The sequence below is a fragment of the Xiphophorus couchianus genome, chromosome 22, assembly GCF_001444195.1.
Source record: "Xiphophorus couchianus chromosome 22, X_couchianus-1.0, whole genome shotgun sequence".
NCBI classification, from domain to species: domain Eukaryota; kingdom Metazoa; phylum Chordata; class Actinopteri; order Cyprinodontiformes; family Poeciliidae; genus Xiphophorus; species Xiphophorus couchianus.
Genome location: NC_040249.1, coordinates 18,148,845 through 18,169,887, shown reverse-complemented (window position 1 = coordinate 18,169,887; position 21,043 = coordinate 18,148,845). Strand labels below are relative to the sequence as shown.

General features: G+C 38.9%; 1 protein-coding gene across 1 annotated transcript; it reads left to right on the top strand.

The window, feature by feature from the left end:
* Positions 1 to 261: 261 nt before the first annotated feature.
* nid1a (nidogen 1a) lies at positions 262 to 19,835 on the top strand. Its single transcript, XM_028006041.1, has 20 exons — positions 262 to 560; positions 5,067 to 5,369; positions 6,939 to 7,165; positions 7,245 to 7,513; positions 8,353 to 8,493; positions 8,572 to 8,823; positions 9,491 to 9,691; positions 9,762 to 9,995; positions 10,087 to 10,224; positions 11,066 to 11,194; positions 12,158 to 12,301; positions 12,860 to 12,979; positions 13,647 to 13,871; positions 14,531 to 14,700; positions 15,093 to 15,219; positions 15,292 to 15,463; positions 16,939 to 17,096; positions 17,177 to 17,300; positions 17,711 to 17,823; positions 19,318 to 19,835. The coding sequence occupies exons 1-20, from the start codon at positions 357 to 359 to the stop codon at positions 19,440 to 19,442; spliced, it is 3,576 nt and encodes a 1,191-aa protein (XP_027861842.1). The 5' UTR covers positions 262 to 356; the 3' UTR covers positions 19,443 to 19,835.
* Positions 19,836 to 21,043: the final 1,208 nt, after the last annotated feature.

Genomic DNA, 21,043 nt, shown 5'->3' with positions numbered 1-21,043 from the left:
CAACCGGCTCTTGAGAACATTTAAGATAAAACCGGATCTAGAACATCCGTTTCTTCTGAATATCACACTGCATGGGATGAATCGGTGAAAAACATGACCTTACACTTACATTAAAACAAATAACTTCTCTGTGAAGTCCAAATTCAGTAAGATGCGTCTGGAAATCTCAGCGTAGCTCCAAAAGAAGCTTGTTATAGGAGATCTTGAACAGACAACTAAACCAAAGCTGTTCTCTGAGTCTGACGCGCTCCGCAGCTCTCCGCCCACTCCTTAGGACTCCACTTCGTGACCCAACAATTCATTAGTCCTCCTTAAAACACAGGAGTGGCCGCTCTGCTGCTTCAGAAACTGGAACGATGAGTTGGGTAAAGCCAGGATGGCTCCTTTGGGCGAGTTTTGTCGGATTTATGGCATCGGTGCAGAGCGTAAGACGAGAAGAGTTTTTCGCCTTCGGTCCCAACGCAGGAGATCAGTCACTAAACTCAGGGAATGACCAGACCCACCGCCTCTCACTCAGCAAGCCCTTGTTTTTTTATGATGGCACTTTCGACAGCATTTTTGTAAGTAAACCAGTAATTCATCACGCTACAACATATTCAAACCGGAGGTTAGAAGTCAACATAGGCTGGCAGTCGTTCTCTTGTTTTGCGTAATTGCGCATAATCCAAACAGGAACGCGGCCAGAAGTCACATCCATTAGCAATTCCTGGAAGTTTAACATTCTTTTTCCGGTGATTTGTGCTTTTTCTGTCGACCGTAAACAGTTAGGATCAATTTACTTTTCATTGCGCCTTCTCTGACTGGTGGAATCCGCTTCTCTTGAGCTTATCATGTTACTGTTTACATAAGGGGCAAGAATCACAGTTTGTTATCCAACCCCCCAAAAAGATCCAGTGATCAGTTCACGTTGCATAAAACATTGGTATGTCAAAAATGTGTTCTTGAACTGATTCTAATCAAAACTTTCCTTTAATTTAACTTTTCTTTCTCCAGTTACTTGTAAAAGGAAATGAGCCATTTGGTCGAACAAGCAGCCCCTCTGAATCTGATGTGTAAAACATATGTTTTAATTGTGCTGCGCAGCAAGGCGCCAAAACGGACAAAAGCATGCAAAATGTAATTTCCAAGGCATTACAGCTGAAACCAGATGTTTAGATACAGCGTATATACAGAGGCCCATGTCATTTTTTTTCTTATTCTGATATTTAATCTTTTGCTAAATGACCAAAAATAAAAGTATTTTTTAATTTCTCTTAGACATCTTTCAAAGTCAGAAGTTTACAGACATGTTCTAGCTACTTGGTATAATTACCTTTTAAACTGCATGACCTGAATCTCATGTTTACAGATCCTTCTTCCAGAGACAGAGGTTAGGGTTTGGTGGTAACCACTTAGAAAGTTATGACTGTAACTAATTTTCCGATAGGCTTTGAGTTATTGTTTTTTAAAAAGATCAATTTGTGCTAAATTTGACAGGTTGCCCATCGACAACTTCATAAAGCCCATCGTCATACTTCTCACAACTTTCCTTGAAGTTTATTCCTTCAAACATCTAGCTAGTTTGAAGGAACAACCTTGAAGTTGATTAGTTTTCATTTCATCTAGTCACAGAATGCATCTCCAAACACCAGGTTTTTGACCCTAAGAGCATTTGCAGACTAATCTGGCTTTTTATTTTGGTTTTGGAGAACTGGATTGTTCCTTGCTGAGTGCCATTTCAGTACATGTTGACAAACAGGACTAGTCGTAATTCTAACTTTAAATAAATATGTACAGCTAAAAATCTGTAATTGGTGTATTCCACATTGCTTTCCTTGTTGAAACAATCCCTCAGTTTCTTATACTCCCCAAAAATGACTTAGTAAAGGATTAATGCTGCTCCAGATATTGGTATCGATAATATATGTGATCACACATCTCATTATTTAATTGTATTATTGTTCAAGAAGTTGCAAAAATCTAAATGTTTGTTTTGAAAATTGATGTGCAACAACTTAACATCCTGTTTTTGTGTAAATTGAAGTATATTTTGGATGCCCGATTCAAGCAAATTAAAGCTGCAAAAACTGTAGATTAACCATTATCATACTATTAGTTACTTGCAATTGTAATATAACTTTCTCCTGTTAATACCATTTGAACATATAGATTTTATCTTAATGTCCTTTTATCAAACGTTGACCATAATAACTTGAGTATTTGTGTGAATTAGGTTTCCTCCAGAAAACTTGCTGACCCTGGTGGTTGGGTGTTAGAGCAGTCATTCATCCAGCGGCCTGCCATGTTTTTAACTAGAGTTAAAAAATTATTAAAGTTGATGGAACATTTGAAAATATCTTTTGATAATTATGTGTTATTGAAAGATTGGAAGATTAACACCTGAACACCAACTATAAAGTCTTAAAAAACACAAACATATAAAAAAATAAAATAAAACAAGCAGTGCTTAGGCCCTGCGACAGACTGGCGACCTGTCCGGGGTGTACCCCGCCTCTCGCCCGGAATGTAGCTGGGGATAGGCACCAGCAACCCTCCCGACCCCATTAGGGACAAGGGTGAACGGAAAGTGGATGGATGGATGGAAGCAGTGCTTAGCCTGGTAGGGGCACAAGTAAAGCCTGATGACCCGCCAGGCTTAATATGCACTGGGGAAACCCTGAACTGCTATATCTATTTTAGACATTTATTTTTGTTCCTTTAATTTTCTTACCATTGCCATTTAGAGGTTTTTACTATAATTTTCATATTTAGCAGTGTAGCTAACCTTAATTAAACATGCACAATCATAGAGCTGTGGTTTACGCATTAGCTTGAAGTTGATTTATTTTTTGTTTTTAGGATGACTCCCGGCTGCATTGCTCACCGCAGCCTTGCCTCCCAGCTGCAGCTAGCTCTGTTTTTCATTTATGACACAGTCTGCTCTGAACTGTCTGCGCCCTGTGGGAGTTAACTGTTTCCCAGCGGTTTCAGTGCAGACATGGTTAAACAAAATTGTCTTTCGTAATCAGGTTGGGGGGGGTTATCATCTCCTTATGAGTGTAATTAGCATTTTATCAAGGTTTAACATATGTTGACAGTTATCTATAAAGATCTCTCTTTTTATTTTGCTCTCTGCTCCACATCTGTGAGATGACGATCGCTGATTGTTTTCCCAGTTTGTCAGGAAGTTTCTGTAATGACGATTAGTGTCCAATCTTTATGCTCTCTGAGGCTGTTCTTCAGGAGACAGGAAACAGCACAGCCTTTCCAAAGAAGAGTTTTCTTGTTCTCTTTTTGTAAGGAAGGATGTTTTTGACATAATCCTACTGTTTTTAAGCCTTCACATGTGCTCCCATTAAACCAGTAAGCGTGTAAACACTATGTTACGTTATGTAAACGTTGTTTGTTCATTTTACTATTGACTCAGAAAGATAGCTCTTTTGAATCATTAAAATAATGCACTGTGGCTCTTACAAAGCCAAAATGCAACACAAAATTGTAGTTTTATGGGATTTTCCGTAAGTTCTTAAGCAAAATCTGCTTTTAATGTCTACAACAGGCTTTTAAAAGTCACTACCATCAAACTATGCTCTCCATCTTTCTTCATTTCCCATATTTTTAAAAACGGCTGATTTCATTCTGTAGAATTGCTTTTTTCTTTTAAAATCTGACAATATAATTACATTTAATTTAATTGTGTTAGCTTTCAGAATAAAACATTTCATGTTGTACATATTTAAAAGAGAGATTTTTAGGGGGCCTCTAGGCAAGTTTTATTTTGTAGTAGTGGGGCCAAATATGGCTTTTTGGATGGAAAACAACTATGGTCTAATGAGTTTGGAAAATGTTTAACTCTAATGCATTTGATTGGGACAAAACACATTAATTAACATTTTTGTAAATGCACCAGAATTAGCCAAAAGGCTATTTTACATCTCTTGTCCCTGGATAATGAGTGTTTGTTTTTAGCAAGATAAATTAACGTTTATGCAAACAAGGTTAAAAAGACTGGTAACACTTTATTTGATGGGTTGTGAATAAGACTGTTATGACATTGTCATAAACATGACATAACACCTGTCATGAACATGAGTAAGTCTTCATGAATATTTATGACTGTTGTCATAAAGTGTCATTCGGTAAATCATGACACTTTTAATACAAAGTTGTCATTATTCGATATGTCTTTGTTATGACAACTTGACATTAACCAAGAAATCCTGATCTGACATAAATTTGTTATAAAAAAGTATTACTGATTAAACTTTAGCTTTAATAACATAAAGCTACATAATTTTTAAAGTTTAATCAGTAATACTTTTATAACAAATTTATAAATCATTTGTCATGATTTCTTGGTTAATGACAAGTTGTCATAATGAAAACATTTTGAATAATGTCAACGTTGTATTAAAAGTGTCATGATTTACCGAATGACACTTTATGACAACAATCATAAATACTCATAAAGACTTACTTATGACAGGTGTTATGTCATGTTTATGACGATGTCATAACAGTCTTATTCACAACCCATCAAATAAAGTGTTACCAAAAGACTTGACTACACAAATACAATCAAAACAAACAAATACAAAACAAGGAAACTATAACATTGACCAACATATATGGTATGTATAGATCATTTTGATGATGGTACTCCACAAAATGTAATGTTTGTTACTGGTTTCTTAAATTAGCAACAGAATGATGTTTTTATGACTTTTTATTTTGTATTATGTAAAGCACTTTAAACTGCCTTGTTGAATAAATGTGCTGTACACATAAACTTGATTGATTGATATAATAAACAATTAAAACCAAATTAATCCTTCACCTACATGGCAAAACACAATTGGCTACATGGTGGGATTAGGATAGGGTTCTTATTATTCAAAATGCTAACAGATCTAATGTGTTAAGAACCGTTTTAATTTTTTTTTAAAGTAATTATAAATGGTAAGAGCTCAAAAATATATAAAAAAGAGCTCAAATATAAAATTTGTCTATTTCTGTGGTGTCAAGAGGAGGCTGTCACTCATATTTTTCTTCATATCCAAGCCGTCATTTTGTTCCTTTAATTTCAGATCAACACCAACGGTTTTGTCGCCACGGCAGAACCAACAAGCGAGTCGACATACCTCGGTAAAATGCCTCCCAAATTTGGCATGATCGCAGCTCTGCAGGGGGATCTGGACACAAGCGATGGCTTGGGGAGAGTTTTCTTCCGTCAGGACTCCAGTCCGGATGTTCTGCGTCGGGCGGCTGAGCACATCAACAGGGCCTTCCCGGACGACGATGAGGTCAGTCCTACAGCTGCCTTGGTGATCACCTGGATGGATGTCGCCGCTCATGAACCCCAAACCAGAGGAGACGGCATCGAGAAGAAGGTGAGCGTCAAGCGGTTCTGCAGTTTATCTGTGCTGGAGCTAGCTTAGCCGTGTGCTAAGCTGGTGATGATGTTTCATCACCAGCTAGTCTTAAACCCACAACTAGTAAACAAACAACTAGTCTTAAAAACAACAAATCAAAAAACACAATTAAAATGAATATTAATTATTTGCACTTTTGTTTAATCCAAATTAAGTCAGCAGCTCCATCAGGCCCCAAGGGCTTCAGGGGCCCCATAAATGCTAATATTTTAACACGGACCACAGATACATAAATGTAACATTTATTTACTGAGATGGTCAATGCTGCTAAATTTGATTTAATGATTTCAGCATACATACATTAAAATATTTTAAATTGTTTAATCTTTATATGTAAGATTTTAAGGAGCTGGCAAGTTCACTTTGTAAAAGTTCAAAGAACAATATTTATAGTTAAATTGTTTTGTTACCATATCAACAATCTGATGCTGTGAGTTTAATCTTTGAGTTTGAGCTGTTTGTTCACAAATACAAACTATCCATCCATCCATCCATCTTCTTCCGCTTATCCGAGGTCGGGTCGCGGGGGTAGCTTTTTAGATTGGCCAATTAAACTACTTCCCCTCTCCCAGATTTCAGAAAATCTAACACAGAAGCTGTTAGAGTTGCTGATGTTTTCAGCAGCAAGGGGGGCCCCTAAGTCAAATTCTGCTCAAGGCCTCATACAGCCTTGGACCGGCCCTGTACGAGTTAAATCCGCTGCACTGCACAGAGATGTGCAACAAACGGGAGATTTAATTTAATGTTGCTAATGTGGCTTTAGTAGCTCTTCCATTTGTGTCTGTTGAGTTTTTAACAAGGGGACACAGTTAGTTGGTAAAGTTTATGGGGCGAGTTTCTCAGATCTCCCCCCAGCTAACTTAAAAAAAAAAAGCGTTTATTTATTTATTATTATTTTCCTAAAGACATAAACAAGAAAGGCTTAGCCTGGCGGTGGGGCTTGTAAAGCACGGCGGGCCGCCAGGCCTATAATATACTGAGGGAAACCCTAGGGTAAAATTTAAAACCTCAATAGAATCCACACCTCCAAGCCTGGCCATTACCTTTCTGTGCAATCATGCTAAAAAAATCTAACTTCCAGTACAGTTTGGGTTTTCTCCCCTAGACTTTGATAGTAGATTTTTACTGGGCCAATCAGTAAACAGAAGGAGGACAAGTTGTGATTTTCTGCGCTGTTTTAGAATTGCAGTTTGCCTGTAGTTTTAGTAATGGCAGCAGAGGAACTGAACAGAGCCATTCAGTCCATGTTGGCTATGCCTTCAAATATTGAATTAACATTAGCAGCCATCTTGTTTGGATATTCTCTTTTAGTGGTGCGGGATGGTTGTTTGAAAGGCCTCCAATTTCCGGTAAGCTTCTTAGCATTATATTGGCACATTGCCAAAAGTTAGCAATTGGGTAAAATAAAAACTCAAATGAGTCTACGTTTCCAGGTAGCAATCCTTTCTCAGTCGTCAAGGGTCTATTTTTACTAGACTTTGGTGGAGCGAAACATTAACACTCTTTCTTGCATTTTCTTTTGCTTAGAGAAACACCTTCCAGCTGGTTCTTGCCTCCCTGGAGACTGCCTCATATGCAATTCTCCTCTACGCCAGGGATGGAGTTCAGTTTTTATCCACACCAATAGGAGACAATGATGTGATCATGCATTCTGGCTTCAGCCAAGGTTTGGTCCGAGGATTCCTGTTTTCCAGCCAGGGACAATATTACCGCAACAGCATGGATAACGAGACTTCTGTCAGGGAATTGGCGGAGTAAGAATCTGTCCCAACAAATCACTATTTCACTGCCATGTTCATCTTGCAGACTCACTTATATCATCCACTCTCACAGGAAGACAAACTCTGGCATGCGTGGTGTATGGGTTTATGAGATCGGAACGTCTCCCCATTTTTCCAATGTTGCTCCTGGGGAAGTCACCGATCTGCCGCCGGAGGCCCCGCTGCCGGTTTTGGAGCACGAAGGACAGCAGAGATATGCTAACATTGATCCAGATGCTGAACAGATTGACGTCCTTGAAATCCTTCCTCTGCCATACCAGCCACATCAGCCACAGAACCCCGAAGTAGTTGTGGTCGATGACCCAGAGATAAATGTAGATGGTGGGTCTGTGCAGAAAAACATAATTTTATTCTCATTTTGTCACATTACAACTACATAACTTCATATTTATGTGCTTTACCTATGGAAGTAGTTAACTGGCATTTTAATAAATGCCTCTGAAGGGCTAAAAATGTTTCTGGTTTCCATGTCCTCCCTATTTTTCGTTGCGGCCATCCGAGCCGGGCCGTAACACAGAGCTCGAAAATAAATCCAAGAGAAAGTTTGAAACAATTAATTGTGATTAATCTATTGTTGAAATAATTGTCAACTAATTTAGTGTTTGAATAAACTTAAGTACAGACTCTGAAACATCCCATTCAGAGCACAACTGTACTAGAAATACTTATATTTTACATTTAAGATATTAAAAACCCTTCTTTTTGTGTAAATATGTTATTCTCAGAACTTCTAAAGTGGCATCGTTTCACCTTTACCTTATTCAAATTCTGTATGATGGTGTCAGAGTGGTGTGCCATAACAAGCCTGAGATTAAATTACTGATTCACTCATTTATTTGTTTGCAAATCTGTCTATTATTTAGAATACTCAAATAATAACCATCTGAATACATTTGCACACAAACCTTAATCTGATTTATATTTCTGTAATTGAAACACATATTGTAATTTTCCTTCCGATTCACAATGATGTTCTACTTTAATTTATATTAAAAAAAACATCCCAATAAAATAGTGTTTAGTGTTTATTTGTCTATTAAAACAGCAGAATCTCAAATATACACCTCTGTGGGACACCTTTTCTAATGAAAAATTTTTTTTATTAAACTATTAGTATTTATCTGGGAAATCTTAACTTTGTCTTTATTCTTCATTCTCAGTGTTTTCGTACAACCTTGGGACATGTGCCAACAGCAGAAATAAATGCTCCCAGTTTGCAGACTGCAGAGATTATACCAGTGGATTCTGCTGTCACTGCAGACATGGCTACTATGGAAATGGACTGCAGTGTGTGGCAGAGGGTATGCTTTTACTTCTGAAATTATAAAACATAATAACAATGAGAACATTCTAGCAATAAACAATTTGTTTTTTTACAGGAAAGCCACAAAGGATGAATGGTAAAGTCAATGGGAGGGTTTTTGTGGGCAACTCTCAGTCTCCAGTGGAGTTCAGCAGCAAGGACCTCCACTCGTACGTGGTGGTGAACGACGGCCGATCCTATGTTGCCATCAGCGACATTCCTGATGCTCTGGGGCCGTCGTTGATGCCATTGTCGGCCATCAGTGGTGTGATCGGCTGGGCGTTTGCTCTTGAGCAGCCTGGATTTAAGAACGGCTTCGGCCTTATTGGTGAGCAGTGATGTCAGTTCTGACATTGCGTTACTCTGAGACTCCTTTTTTCAACGTGTTGCTATGTTCAATCTATTAATCAGATTAAAGCTGCAGTATGTATATTGAAACTGTCACTATGTCATAAGAGTACAGGATGAGTCAGATCAACCGTGAAGCTCCTCTACCTTCTCCCAGTGGTAGAAGGTAGAGTGCTAACTGAATGGTTCAGTGCTAACTAGAACCATTCAGAGCCAGGAGGCGGATCTTAGTGCTGTCAATCACAGCTATCATCTAGCATAGCCTGTTCAACTCATAAATGGTTTTTCTGTAACATTAAGTTGTTTCTCTACCATTAGCACATTTAGCAAGAACTACATGAGATTGATTGACAGCACTAAGACTCTCTTCCTGGCTCAGATTGGTTGTTTTTGGTGGGGAGTGGTGCATTTCTTCAGTAGCACAGGGAGGAGATGGAGGAGATTGATCTTTTCACACCTAATCTGTTACATTTTCAAGGCGTAATCAGTAATGAAGTTACTTTTTCAGGGTAACTATGAACGAGAATTTAATGCTATGAAACTAGGAGAAGGATGAACATTTGCAATTGCGTTGCAGCTTTACTGTCTTACGAGCTGGATTACAATGTTTCCATGGTCAGGGTCTTAAATTTCACTGTTTTCTGTAGGGGGAGAGTTCACCCGACAGGCTGAAATGACCTTTCTACCTGGGAACGAGAAGCTAACCATCAGGCAGGAGTTTAAAGGGACGGACGAACAGGACCACCTGGTGGTGACCACCACCCTGAACGGCCAGATCCCTGAGGTTCCTCCAGGCACTTCCATCCAGTCTGAACCTTACACAGAAATCTACCAGTACAGCAGCAACCGTAAGACACAGAGTCTGACCCTTCAGGGTGTCTTTATTGTATTTACTTATCAGGGTATTTTACGTTTCAGTGATCACCTCATCCTCCACTCAGAACTACAAGCTGATTTTCCCTGAAGGAACCAGTGAATACAGGAGGTTTCAGTGGCGTCAGACCATTTCCTTCCAGGGCTGCCAGCATGGTGAGGTTTCAAGGGACATGAAGCCTACGCAGCTGCTAAGCGTGGATCAGGTCTTCGCTCTGTATGACGCTCCAAACCAGCTCCTCCGTTTGGCCATGAGCAACAAGATTGGAGATGTCAATGGTAAGGGCATAAAGCGTCTGCATAAAAGAGACTTCTGCAAAAGGTTTAGTTTTGTTTTCAATAAAATTGGCGTACAAATTGTAATTTTCAGGGGGGGAACCAGAAGAGAACCCATGTTTTACTGGGAGACACGGCTGTGATACCAATGCCATTTGCCGACCCAGTCAAGGAAATGAGTTCACGTGCCAGTGTGCCTCAGGATTTAATGGTGATGGGCGTACATGTTATGGTGAGACTGGTCTTAATGAAATATATCAGCATAATCTCTGCAATTCTTTTTGATGTGTTTTTTATGCATTATATCTACACAAAGTAGAATATACATCTAAAAGGGAAGGAAAATGATAAATGGTTTTCCTCTTTTACTCTTGCTCCCCTCAATCAGGTCCAGTTGCTAAAATTTCCTCCTTTTGTCTTTTATTTTCTTGTCTCTTGTTTCTTGTACCACTGTGTTAACATTTTCATTGTTAACAATCTGCAATTTACAGTAATCAAATAGCTATTTTACCACATTTTAAAGGAAGGAAAATAAATCTAAGGCCATTTTTTTCAGATTCAAACAGAAACTTCAGAATAAAATACATAATAAAACTGTAAACAGAATCTAATAACTCTCTTAAATTTCATAATCATAACGTGACAAAATATAGAAAAAGTTAATGTGATGGTTTTCTAAGCCGCTATGAATCACACACTTCTCATATCTTTTCCAGACCCACTATTAAGATAACTCAAACTTCCCTCCGGTGGGACGGGACAATTGTGCCACTTAACAGGGGCTATCCAGTGTGTTGAATCCCCTTTGGCATGTCCAGTGTGGTCATGATTTCCTCCATACAACCAAAAGTCTTCTACATGAAAGAGCAAACAGGAAGAACACACAGTAGAGAGAGGAAGGAAGTTTTTCAGACAGATGCTATCTTGGGAAAATTACCAAATCTCATCAAGCTTTTCTCTTTGATCATGCAACATCTGACAGGAAAACAGACGGGTTTCATAAATGCAGATTTTAGAAGTCAAAATTTCTTGGGAATAATTAGGAAGTGATAAGAGCCTGTTGTCTTTGCCAGACATCGATGAGTGCAGAGAAAATCCTCAGATCTGTGGACCTAACTCAATCTGCAACAATCAGCCTGGGACTTTTCGCTGCGAGTGTGATGAAGGGTATCAGTTCGGTATTGATGGACGGACATGCATCGGTGAGTGACCTAATCTCTTTACTTTAAAAAAAATACCATAAACATCACTAAGTGTTTGTTTCAGATATAAACATGAAGTAAAGTAGTCTGGCAGCAGCATTTTGAATAGCTTAAAAGATGATTTACTATGTGGTAAATTCAATAGGATCTTATAATTATCTAAATATGATAGCAAGAATGCTAAAATAATTTTCTCTGACTTGGTAGAGGAGAGGATATGACACAATTTATAAATGTTCCCTAAATGAAATGAATCGAAATCAAAGCCAAAGGAGGGCTAAAGCTATTTTTAATTCTGGATTTTGTTCTTCAGGAGAAGAAAGCAAGAGCTTTGGGTGGAGCTATAATCATTGTCTCAGTTGTAATGAGAAATAATTACTGAAAAGATACCCATCAGTTGTGACTAAGGCGTAGACTAGGATGAACTATTTAGCTCAAGGCTGAATGTCATCAGCATTAAAGTGACAGGAAGTATAAAAATTTTTTTATTTAAAAGCCCGCTAATGTAAGAAATGTAGAAGGGAAAAAAAAACTGACCAAATGTTCTGGAGCTCAGCTTGGGTTGCTAGGTGATAGGCAGAATTCTGCAGGGGTTGCTAGGTAACGGGCTGGGCTTTGCTGGGGTTGCTAGGTGATTGACAGAATTCTGCTGGCATTGCTAGGTAACGGGCAGGGTTTTGGTGGGGTTGCTAGGTGATTGACAGAATTCTGCTGGTGTTGCTAGGCCAGGGGCTGAGCTTTGCTGGGGTTGCTAGGTGATTGACAGAATTCTGCTGGGGTTGCTAGGCGAGGGGCAATGTCTTCTGATTTGTGACGTTTTAGTTTTTTTCTAAGCACTTGTGCTGTTTTTTAAGAACCAAATGAAAGTACAAAGACTTGCAGCATGTTGAGCTGAATCTCCTCAACAGGTTTTTGAAGTTAATACCATTCGTAAGCTCTTTTTTTATTTCTTTCCTTCCACAGAGGTTGATCGACCAGTGAACCACTGTGAGGAAGGAACACATAACTGTGACATCCCCGAGCGAGCTCAGTGCAACTACAATGGAGGTTCCTCTTACATCTGCACCTGCCTCCCAGGCTTCGCAGGAGACGGGAGATCGTGCCGGGGTAGGAGAGAGGAGAGAGTGTTAGCTTTTTGGAAGTAGTTAAATTACTGGGAACGTTGTACGTCTACGATCCAAATTTCTAAACACCTTTAATTTGCAGGAAATTGAAACTATAAAGTGGTGTAAGACAGAATTGTAATTTATTTGAACATTTTATATTAGATTCAGTTGAATTTGAGATATGCTAAGTTAAAAACCTCATATATTTCTAAGAAGCTTTGGCAACTATAAATATGGGAGAAAAACCTTTGACTTTCTTTGCAGAATAGTGACCTCGCTGTGACGTTTGTGTATAGATAAGCCTAAAACCTTGTTACACCCAGACAACACATTTTCCAATGAAGGTCTTCTCTATTTCACATGTGAAACGGTAAAATATTATGTCAATATAACAAAACAATAGGACCTCATATTGTGCTGCATGCAGTTCAGAACCACTTGAAAGCCCACAGAGTTGGGTTGAACTGAGTTAAACTGTCAAAAACCATCATTTTGAAGTTTGCTCTATGAGTTATGCTGCTCCTTTTTCCTCACTCACCCTCTCGTCTTTTTCCTGAAGACATAGACGAGTGCCAGCAGAGCAGGTGCCATCAGAACGCGCTGTGCACAAACACACAGGGTTCATTTATCTGCCAGTGCAGGCTGGGTTACAGCGGAGACGGTTTCTACTGCTCCTCAGGTGAGTCTATGATTTATACCAGAAGTGTCCAAACTTTTTACTAAATTCACCAAGTTGAGAGCACTCATGAGCCACAGTTTATTTCCATTTTTAAGCAAAAAAAGCTAAATAATGTTATTGGGAATTCTTTTCTTTTTTTCCTGCTCAGCAACAAATTGAAATTACAATTTAAAAGGTCTGAAAAAATGTCTCAAATTTGTACATTTTCCTAACTTGTTGGTCAAGAAATAAATTTTTGTTTATTCCCAGCAACAAAAATGAGAAGTGTCCTTGAAAACCCTTAACTGTGTTTAGCCCATTTTAATTACTGGTTTTGAGTGAAAAGTCACTGGAGATTTGTGGCCTTACCTACGATAGCAATAAAATGAAAACACAAAAGAAGACATGCCTAAAAAACAAAAAAAACCATTTGTTTTGTACTTAGAATTTATTATTTAAGATGCAAATTTGCTATTAAAAATCAGCTCTATTTGCCATTGCTATACTGAATCACCCCTAGTTTATATCTGTTCTATATTTATTCAGGTGAAAGAGTTAAAAGGTTTCATCTACTCTGTTCTTGGTAATAGTTTTATTGAGGTTATTTTATACTTCTGGCAGAGAGGGGAGTTTTTCAGAAGTGCTCTGTTGCTTCTTGGAGGTCTGATTTCTTTTATTTTTTATTCAGAGCGGACCAAAACCCAATGCGAGGACATCAGAGAACGCCTTCTAGGCCAGACCAGCTTCAATCCACGTGGACCTCGACCTGTCGGACAGTTCATCCCTGAGTGCGATGAAAATGGTGATTATCAGCCAGTTCAGTGCTTCGGTAGCACTGGGCAGTGCTGGTGTGTGGATCGAAATGGACAAGAGATCCCTGGGACTCGCACAGACGATGGCAGCCAACCTTACTGTAAGTAAATTGCTGCTCCCAAAACAGCTACGAAGGGTGCATTCACACCAACTCTGTTCACTGCGCTTTAATCGAACCCTGGTCCGTTTGCCTAGAAAGTCTTGTTCAGACCAAAAATGCTAACTTTGGTCTCTCTAAAAACCTAGGTCTTAGTTTGATTAAAGTAAACCTGGGTGTGGTTCGAATGCATATCTGAATGCCAAGCGGCCTGGAGATCGCTCCGAAAACAGGAAGTAGACTAAAGCACAGGGCATTCTGGGTAAATACAACCAAAACAAATGTGTGAGTCCAGCACTAGAGGGAGAAATGGTTCGTTGTTTTTTACCAAAGACAAAAGAGAAATCCTAAAATCTGACACTACTCCATTTCTGTTTACATTTTGTGAAGAAAGAAGTTGCGCTGGTCTTCTTCTGAAGTTTTCATGTCGTTTCCTTCAGTAGTTCTTGGTGCAGCGCCACCACAGGCAATTGGGGGGACAGGTTTTTCAATTGGTGTGGTTCGTTTGACTCAGTCCAGGTTGAAAGCGAACCACAGCATCTGAAAATGTAACAAATTTGCAACTTTGGTCCCCAATCGAACTGAATCTCCCGGACCATCAGCCTTAGAGTTTGATTAAGGTCCATTGATTTAACTCCTAATTTTTTTTTTTACTTCGTCAGGTCTCCCTCATGGCACTGTGGCTCCACCTGTTGGACCCCGACCTCGACCCGATGTGGTTTTGCCCCCAGGGACACACCTCCTGTTTGCCCAGAGCGGCAGAATAGATCACATCCCTTTGGAAGCTTACAATATGAAAAAGCAAGATGCCAAGGCTGTCCTCCATCTTCCTGTAAGTTTCTTCTATAAAATATTCCCTCGTAAGTCTAAGATCCAGTTCTAAACATTCAAAACGTTTAGACTGAACATCAAAACATATCCAACAGAACAGGAATTATTTCTTGCTGCAGCCATTGAATCTTGGGTCAAAGACTTTGCTCTCTTTCTGTCAGACTCCCATCTGCTCCTTGTATTTAGGACTTACATTTTTATTGGAGTCACATGGCGGCCTCCGCTCTAATGACTAACATCAGTTTGAGATGTTTTCAACCAGCTGGTCTGAAGTTTGGCTCAGTGGCCCACACTGGATTTTTTACTGAAATTGTTTGTGTCTAGACGCACATCTGCTCCCCGACTCTCAGAACAAACGCTCTTAAAAAATGTTGTTTGTTGACCCATCCGCAGGGGAAGGCAATCATTGGAGTGGCCTACGACTGCATGGAGAAAATGGTTTACTGGACAGAAATTTCATCTCCTTCGATTAGCAAGGCTAGCATAGATGGAGGAGAACCCACTGCTGTCATCACATCAGGTATTTCTGCTTCCTTATACTTTAACACATTAAGAGACTGTTTTGAAATAAAGTGAACTCGTATTCTTGCAGATTTGAGCAGCCCTGAAGGGATTGCCGTTGACCACTTGGGTCGAACAATGTTCTGGACCGACTCCGTGGCCGATCGCATTGAGGTGGCGTCTCTGGACGGGACTCAGCGTCGAGTCCTCATAGATACTGATCTCGTAAACCCCCGAGCTATCGTCACTGACCCCATCAACGGGTGTGTAATTCTTAAAATAAAAAGCTTAAGCCAGATATTTTGCTAGAAATTACAAGCTTAACACCAGCCTCTTGGATGTGCTAAAAAAAAATAACATTACATTTTTAACTAATATAAAAGTGAATTTACCCCACCGTTTTCACATAATTTAGGACAGTGACATTTTTAACCAACAGTTTTATCTAAAAAAAAACGGTGCACAAAACAAAACCCCACATAAAAAATAAGATACCATAGCAGTCTCTTATTTTTGTTGAAGACCAATTTAAGGCAGAGCTCAAGGTCTAAAAATAAGAGGCTCTTATAAAGTTCCACTAAATCGCTAAATGAGAGTTAGTGATGTTTCAGAAACATGTTTAAAATCTAGTTAATTTGCTCAAAATAAGCTTGACTACTCCAAACACTGCGGAAACATGATAATCTCCAAGAACTACAAAGGACTTTGACTCCGAGTTTGAGACTCCAACTAAAATTTAACTTTAGTTGCGAAAATAAAAAAACTTCAAAATCTACTTGGACGTTTGCTTTAAAAAGCCTCAACTTTATTAAATTAGGTATCTCACAAGTTTTATGATTTGCTGCTGGAACATTGTTAAGTTGTGAGTAAGTTAGTCTGAGATCCAAGTTTTGCCTTCAGAGGTAAACAGAAGACTCAGTTTCATCAATTTTCACCTTTTCTTGTTTTTTAAAGTCATTATTGTCACAAACAAGCCAGCAAAACATCAGGAGCAAATTTTATCACAGGAAAATGTAAATCAATTTGACTACAAATAGGCGACACTGTGCAGATTCTTTTAAAACAAATGTCTCAGAATATGAATATTACTGTTTTTGTACCTATTTCCGAGCTAATGGCTTGGATTTATATAAACCAGAAATGGGTAGATTACCCAAAAATTGCACTCAAGCGAGAGTAGCACTAAGAAATTACTCAAGAGTAAAAACGTATTTGGTAAAAATGTTACTCAAGTACTGAGTAACTAATCGGAACATAAATCATGTAATATTTTAAAATTACATCATCAGATGGAAAAGATATAAAGAAAGTCGCGTGGAAATGTTGGTATTTTAAGGAACAAAACGAAAAACATTACTTTAAATAACATAATTTTAAAAATAACAAAATCAGGGAAAAGAAACATTTTTCCTAATTAGTTTATGAAATTTTAACAAAACTGCAGCTCTTTGTCTGGTGAATTTTTAGTTAAAACAAGCTTGTCTTCATTCAGTGAAATTTCTCACAGTGGGTAGAGTAATAAAATCACTCAAGTAAGAGTAAAAACCTACAGCGTATAGTAAAAATACTCTTAAAAGTAATTTTTTTCCAAGATTTTACTCAAGTAAATGTAACCAATTACTATCCAACTCTGGTATAAATTAATCAACTTTCTGTTTATTGCTGAGTAAAAATTCAATCTATCTGTTTTATTGGATTTAATTGGAAATATTGTGTACGGTTCATCTCCTGACAACAGGAATTTGTACTGGGCTGATTGGAATCGTGAAGCTCCGAAGATCGAAACCTCCTACATGGACGGATCCAACAGGAGACTGCTGGTTCAGAGCGAGCTGGGCCTGCCGAACGCCTTGACGTATGACTCTCAGAGCTCCCTGCTGTGCTGGGCGGACGCAGGTAGGCTTCAGGCGGATGACTAACCTTCACTTTGATGTATGCTCTGGGATGAGTCCTGTGCTTCATCCTCTTGCCTGCAGGCACACATAAAATGGAGTGCATGAATCCTGGCCGGGCTCAGCGCAGCACGGTTCTGGAAGGACTCCAGTACCCGTTTGGAATTACAACCTTTGGGAAGAACCTCTACTACACTGATTGGCAAAGGTTTGGAGTTTGTTTCTTCATGTTTTCCCAAGCTCAGATTATGTTTAGCTGAATTTATGTTGCAGCTAAGAAAGCGGGAGTTGGGGGATAAGTTGCTTTGAGCAAGGGGTTTGGAGGAATTCGAAAAAGTGACAGCTGCTTGCAATTTCTCAGCTCAGGCATCTGCCAGTGACCTACCAGGGGCCTCTCTGTGATCTCTGCAGGACCTTACACAAGAAGGTTGAGAGGTGTTTGTGGGGGGAGGCGAGCACTTCAGACAGTTTGCAACAAACTGCAGCTCTGAAGCCAAACCAAACTCTTACTCATCCTTGACAGACTTTACACACTAAACAGGAGACGCTGGGAAGATCCCACAGGCAGAGACCTTCCCACATTGCTGAAATCTCTCATGCTGATTGTGTTTACAACAGGGATGCGGTCGTTGAAGTGGACCAATATGCTGGAAAGGAGTCGGATGAGTTCCAGCCACAGAAACGGACCAACATCTACGGGATCACCACGGCCTACGCCCAGTGTCTTCCAGGTAGTAAACCGGTTTAAAAAGTGTAACATTTTTCTAATGGATGTGACAAATGATTGCTTTTATATTCTTCAAAATGTTGCAAACTGCATGTTTTTGACAAATTGTCACATTGAGACTCATGTTGTTATGTACGGGTGCACCGATTTATCAGCCAGCCAATTTATCGTTGCCGATTTCCTTGGTGATCGGCTGATTTTTACATGTGAAATTGATCTTATATACCTCGGGAAAGGTCTAAAAATCAACTATTGTCCTTTTCTGGTCTCCCATGAGAAAGGTTTGACTGACAGACCGGCCCACCAGGTCATGTCTGCACGTTTACAATTAACAATAATTACCCCACTGTTGCCAACTCAGCAACTTTCTTGCTATATTGAGCAACATTTCAGACAAAACAAAATTGGAATCGGACAAAATCAGAATAGGCAGGTTAGGCTTTTTAAAATATCGGTAATCGGTGAATGGCCAGATTAGGAGTGCAATTGATTACACTCCTAATCTTATGTGACAGACCATGACGGAAGCTGCATTTTCATTACAAAAGTGTGCAAAATTTTGTCAATATTCCACTTACATCGAAAAAACAATTTCACAATTGCAGTATTTCCATTAAATAAGGAAAGGAATTAAAATCACGTAAATAAGTTTGTTCATTTGATAAATCATTACAAACAACAAAACATGCAGCGCCATCATCTCCCAACTACTTCCTGTCGTCCTCGTCTTCTTCTTCTCGTGGTTTGCGTCTGTGGCAACATCTGGTGGTGGATCATGTGACTTGTGTGATACAAAATAAATGTTTCTATTGCAAATTTCTATGCAGTCAAAAAAAAACACATTCTATTGGCAATATTTTTTATAGAAAAACAACAGTTTTTATGAAGCAGATTTATTTTCGTAATGTCACATAATATCGTCAATGGAAACGCAGCTAAAGCAGAACCCAATTGTGAAGTGGAAGAAAAATATAGATTTTTTTTCCCATTTATTTGACAATAAAAATCAGATCTGGACGTGCATTTCTGTTAAACCCCCATTACTTTGATGCCTCTTTGTAAAATCAGTGGCCTAATTAGTAAATTGAGTTAATCAGTAGCTATGTTTCCATTACAAATGTGCACAAAACTTTTGGTAATGTCGAAGGTGAGGTTGCAATTAGAAAACAAACTGTAAGACGTTGTAACTGGTGGGAAATATAGCTAGCATGCATAACGAGCTTAAAGTAACAGCAGGAATTTGCAGCTCGATGTTTTTTATTTGGAGTAATGAGTCATGGTAACGCAAAGCACCAGACTTCATCCTCCCCTCTAGATAAAGGCTGGACCAAACCGAGGGAATGTGTAGTGAAGGGAGTGGGCCCCCAACATCTGGAGCTTGCTATGTGTTTCCCTTGGATGTGTTTCATATATATAAAGAGGCTGTTTCCTGCTACTCCGTGCTGTTCAGACTTCTTATTTAAATAAGTGTCCTCAAAAGTTTGCTCTCCTTCAACAGGTCAAAACTACTGTTCTGTGAACAACGGCGGCTGCACTCACCTCTGTTTAGCGACGCCGAGGGGCCGCTCCTGCAAGTGTCCCGACAGTGGAGCGAGCGTGGGCTGCGTGGAGAGAGAGTACTGAAATCCTCAGAGAGTCGACCGTTCTCAGATGTTTGGACCACTCGGTGTTGCGAAATCTTTTGAAAAAATTGGAGCAAAAGTCAACTTTTTTACATTTCTATTCACTAAAATCTCGTCCATAATAGGTTCTGTACATAAAATTACACTGTCATGTTTAATTATTACCTGAGTGCACATAAACTGAGAATAAAGCTCAAGGGATCCATAATTTAATGTGAAGTTTATTGGAGCAGCATCTGGTGTCAGTGGTGTTACACTGTGTCATGTCCGACTAAAAGCTTATTAGCTTTTATGGTCTCAATGTTGACTTGATTGGATAAACATCTCTGTGAAGCTGGTAGAATCACGTTACATACCGGCCAGCTAATAAATAAATGTTTTTCTACCACTCTGAGGCTCTTGCTTTTTCATCATAAGCAAAGCAACGCTGCCATCATGTGTCCGGTGATTGAATTGAAATACTAAAGCATTTTTGCAGTTCTATGGGGATTTGGAGAACTATATGCCATAAATAATTTTTTTTTTTTGTAAATAAAATTGCAGGATGGCGCTATAAGTATTTTATTTTCATATTCAATTCCAACCTTACTGTAATCACTACACATGTTTAATAGGCCATTTTGTGTGAATTGGGGACCTTCGCGCCTGCCCTTTATTTTTGAAAATCACTGTTCATCACACAACAGACTAATTTAACTTTACTTCTATTATTTCATTTTATCCATTCATTAATTTTATTATTTCAAAAGGGAAGGCTGTGGTTTTCCACATCTGATGAGGCCGTACTAAAAACAGTAACTTTATAATTTGTGTTGGCTACGGTATACTTTAAATAAAACCTGGAATGCGACACAACATGTTTGGCAGCTAAAATTTCAAACCGGGCTGCCAAGTTATTGCCAAACAACTCAATTTAAACGGCAAATGACATGAATCATGGGTAATTGTTCATGGGTAACAAAAATCACCTTTTGTGTAATTTCTTTTGATAGCATGTTAAACATCGCAGAGAGTACCAAACTGTCCTTTCCTTAATAAATATTATTTAGATTTGCCTAAGAAAATTTCGGACAGCTTCTCTCTTTTAAAACATCGAAAACGCCATCTCAACGCGACTGATTGGATAATGTACAGAAGTTCTTTGAACGCACCACAGCTCACTGGGCCAACTGCCAGTCCTTTCATTGATTGGGACACGGTTTGTGTGACGTCCAATCGGAAGCAAGAACGGATCCATATCACGAGAACGGATTATAATTGTTTTAGCGCTCCCTCAGACTTGTCTGCAAGGAAACTAGCTCCATTTGTTTAAGCAACGTAATCTAAACGAATTATATTCTCGATTTTCTGTTCCGAACACCTTAGTATTTGCGTATTAAATTACTGTAGTAATTTCTCTTTTTTTCACCACTTGTTTTTTTTTTATAACTTTAATCTTACGTTTTGTTTTAATTACGTTTTGAGGTTTTTTTTACATTTCATATGCTGTTAAAAAAAAAAAAAGACTACTAAATGAACGTGTAGACGTTCTTTCGTGAATGACTTCCTTTAAATATTGATTCTCGGCGCCTCTGTTGTTAGCAATCACGACAGAGGGCGGTG

What these genes read in the sequence shown, in the direction of transcription:
- nid1a (XM_028006041.1), top strand. Translation starts at nt 357, where the DNA reads ATGAGTTGGGTAAAGCCAGGATGGCTCCTTTGGGCGAGTTTTGTCGGA. An exon ending in ACTGCAGTGTGTGGCAGAGG is followed by an intron (nt 8,494 to 8,571) that starts GTATGCTTTTAC and finishes GTTTTTTTACAG; the next exon opens with GAAAGCCACAAAGGATGAAT. An exon ending in CTACGCCCAGTGTCTTCCAG is followed by an intron (nt 17,824 to 19,317) that starts GTAGTAAACCGG and finishes CTCCTTCAACAG; the next exon opens with GTCAAAACTACTGTTCTGTG.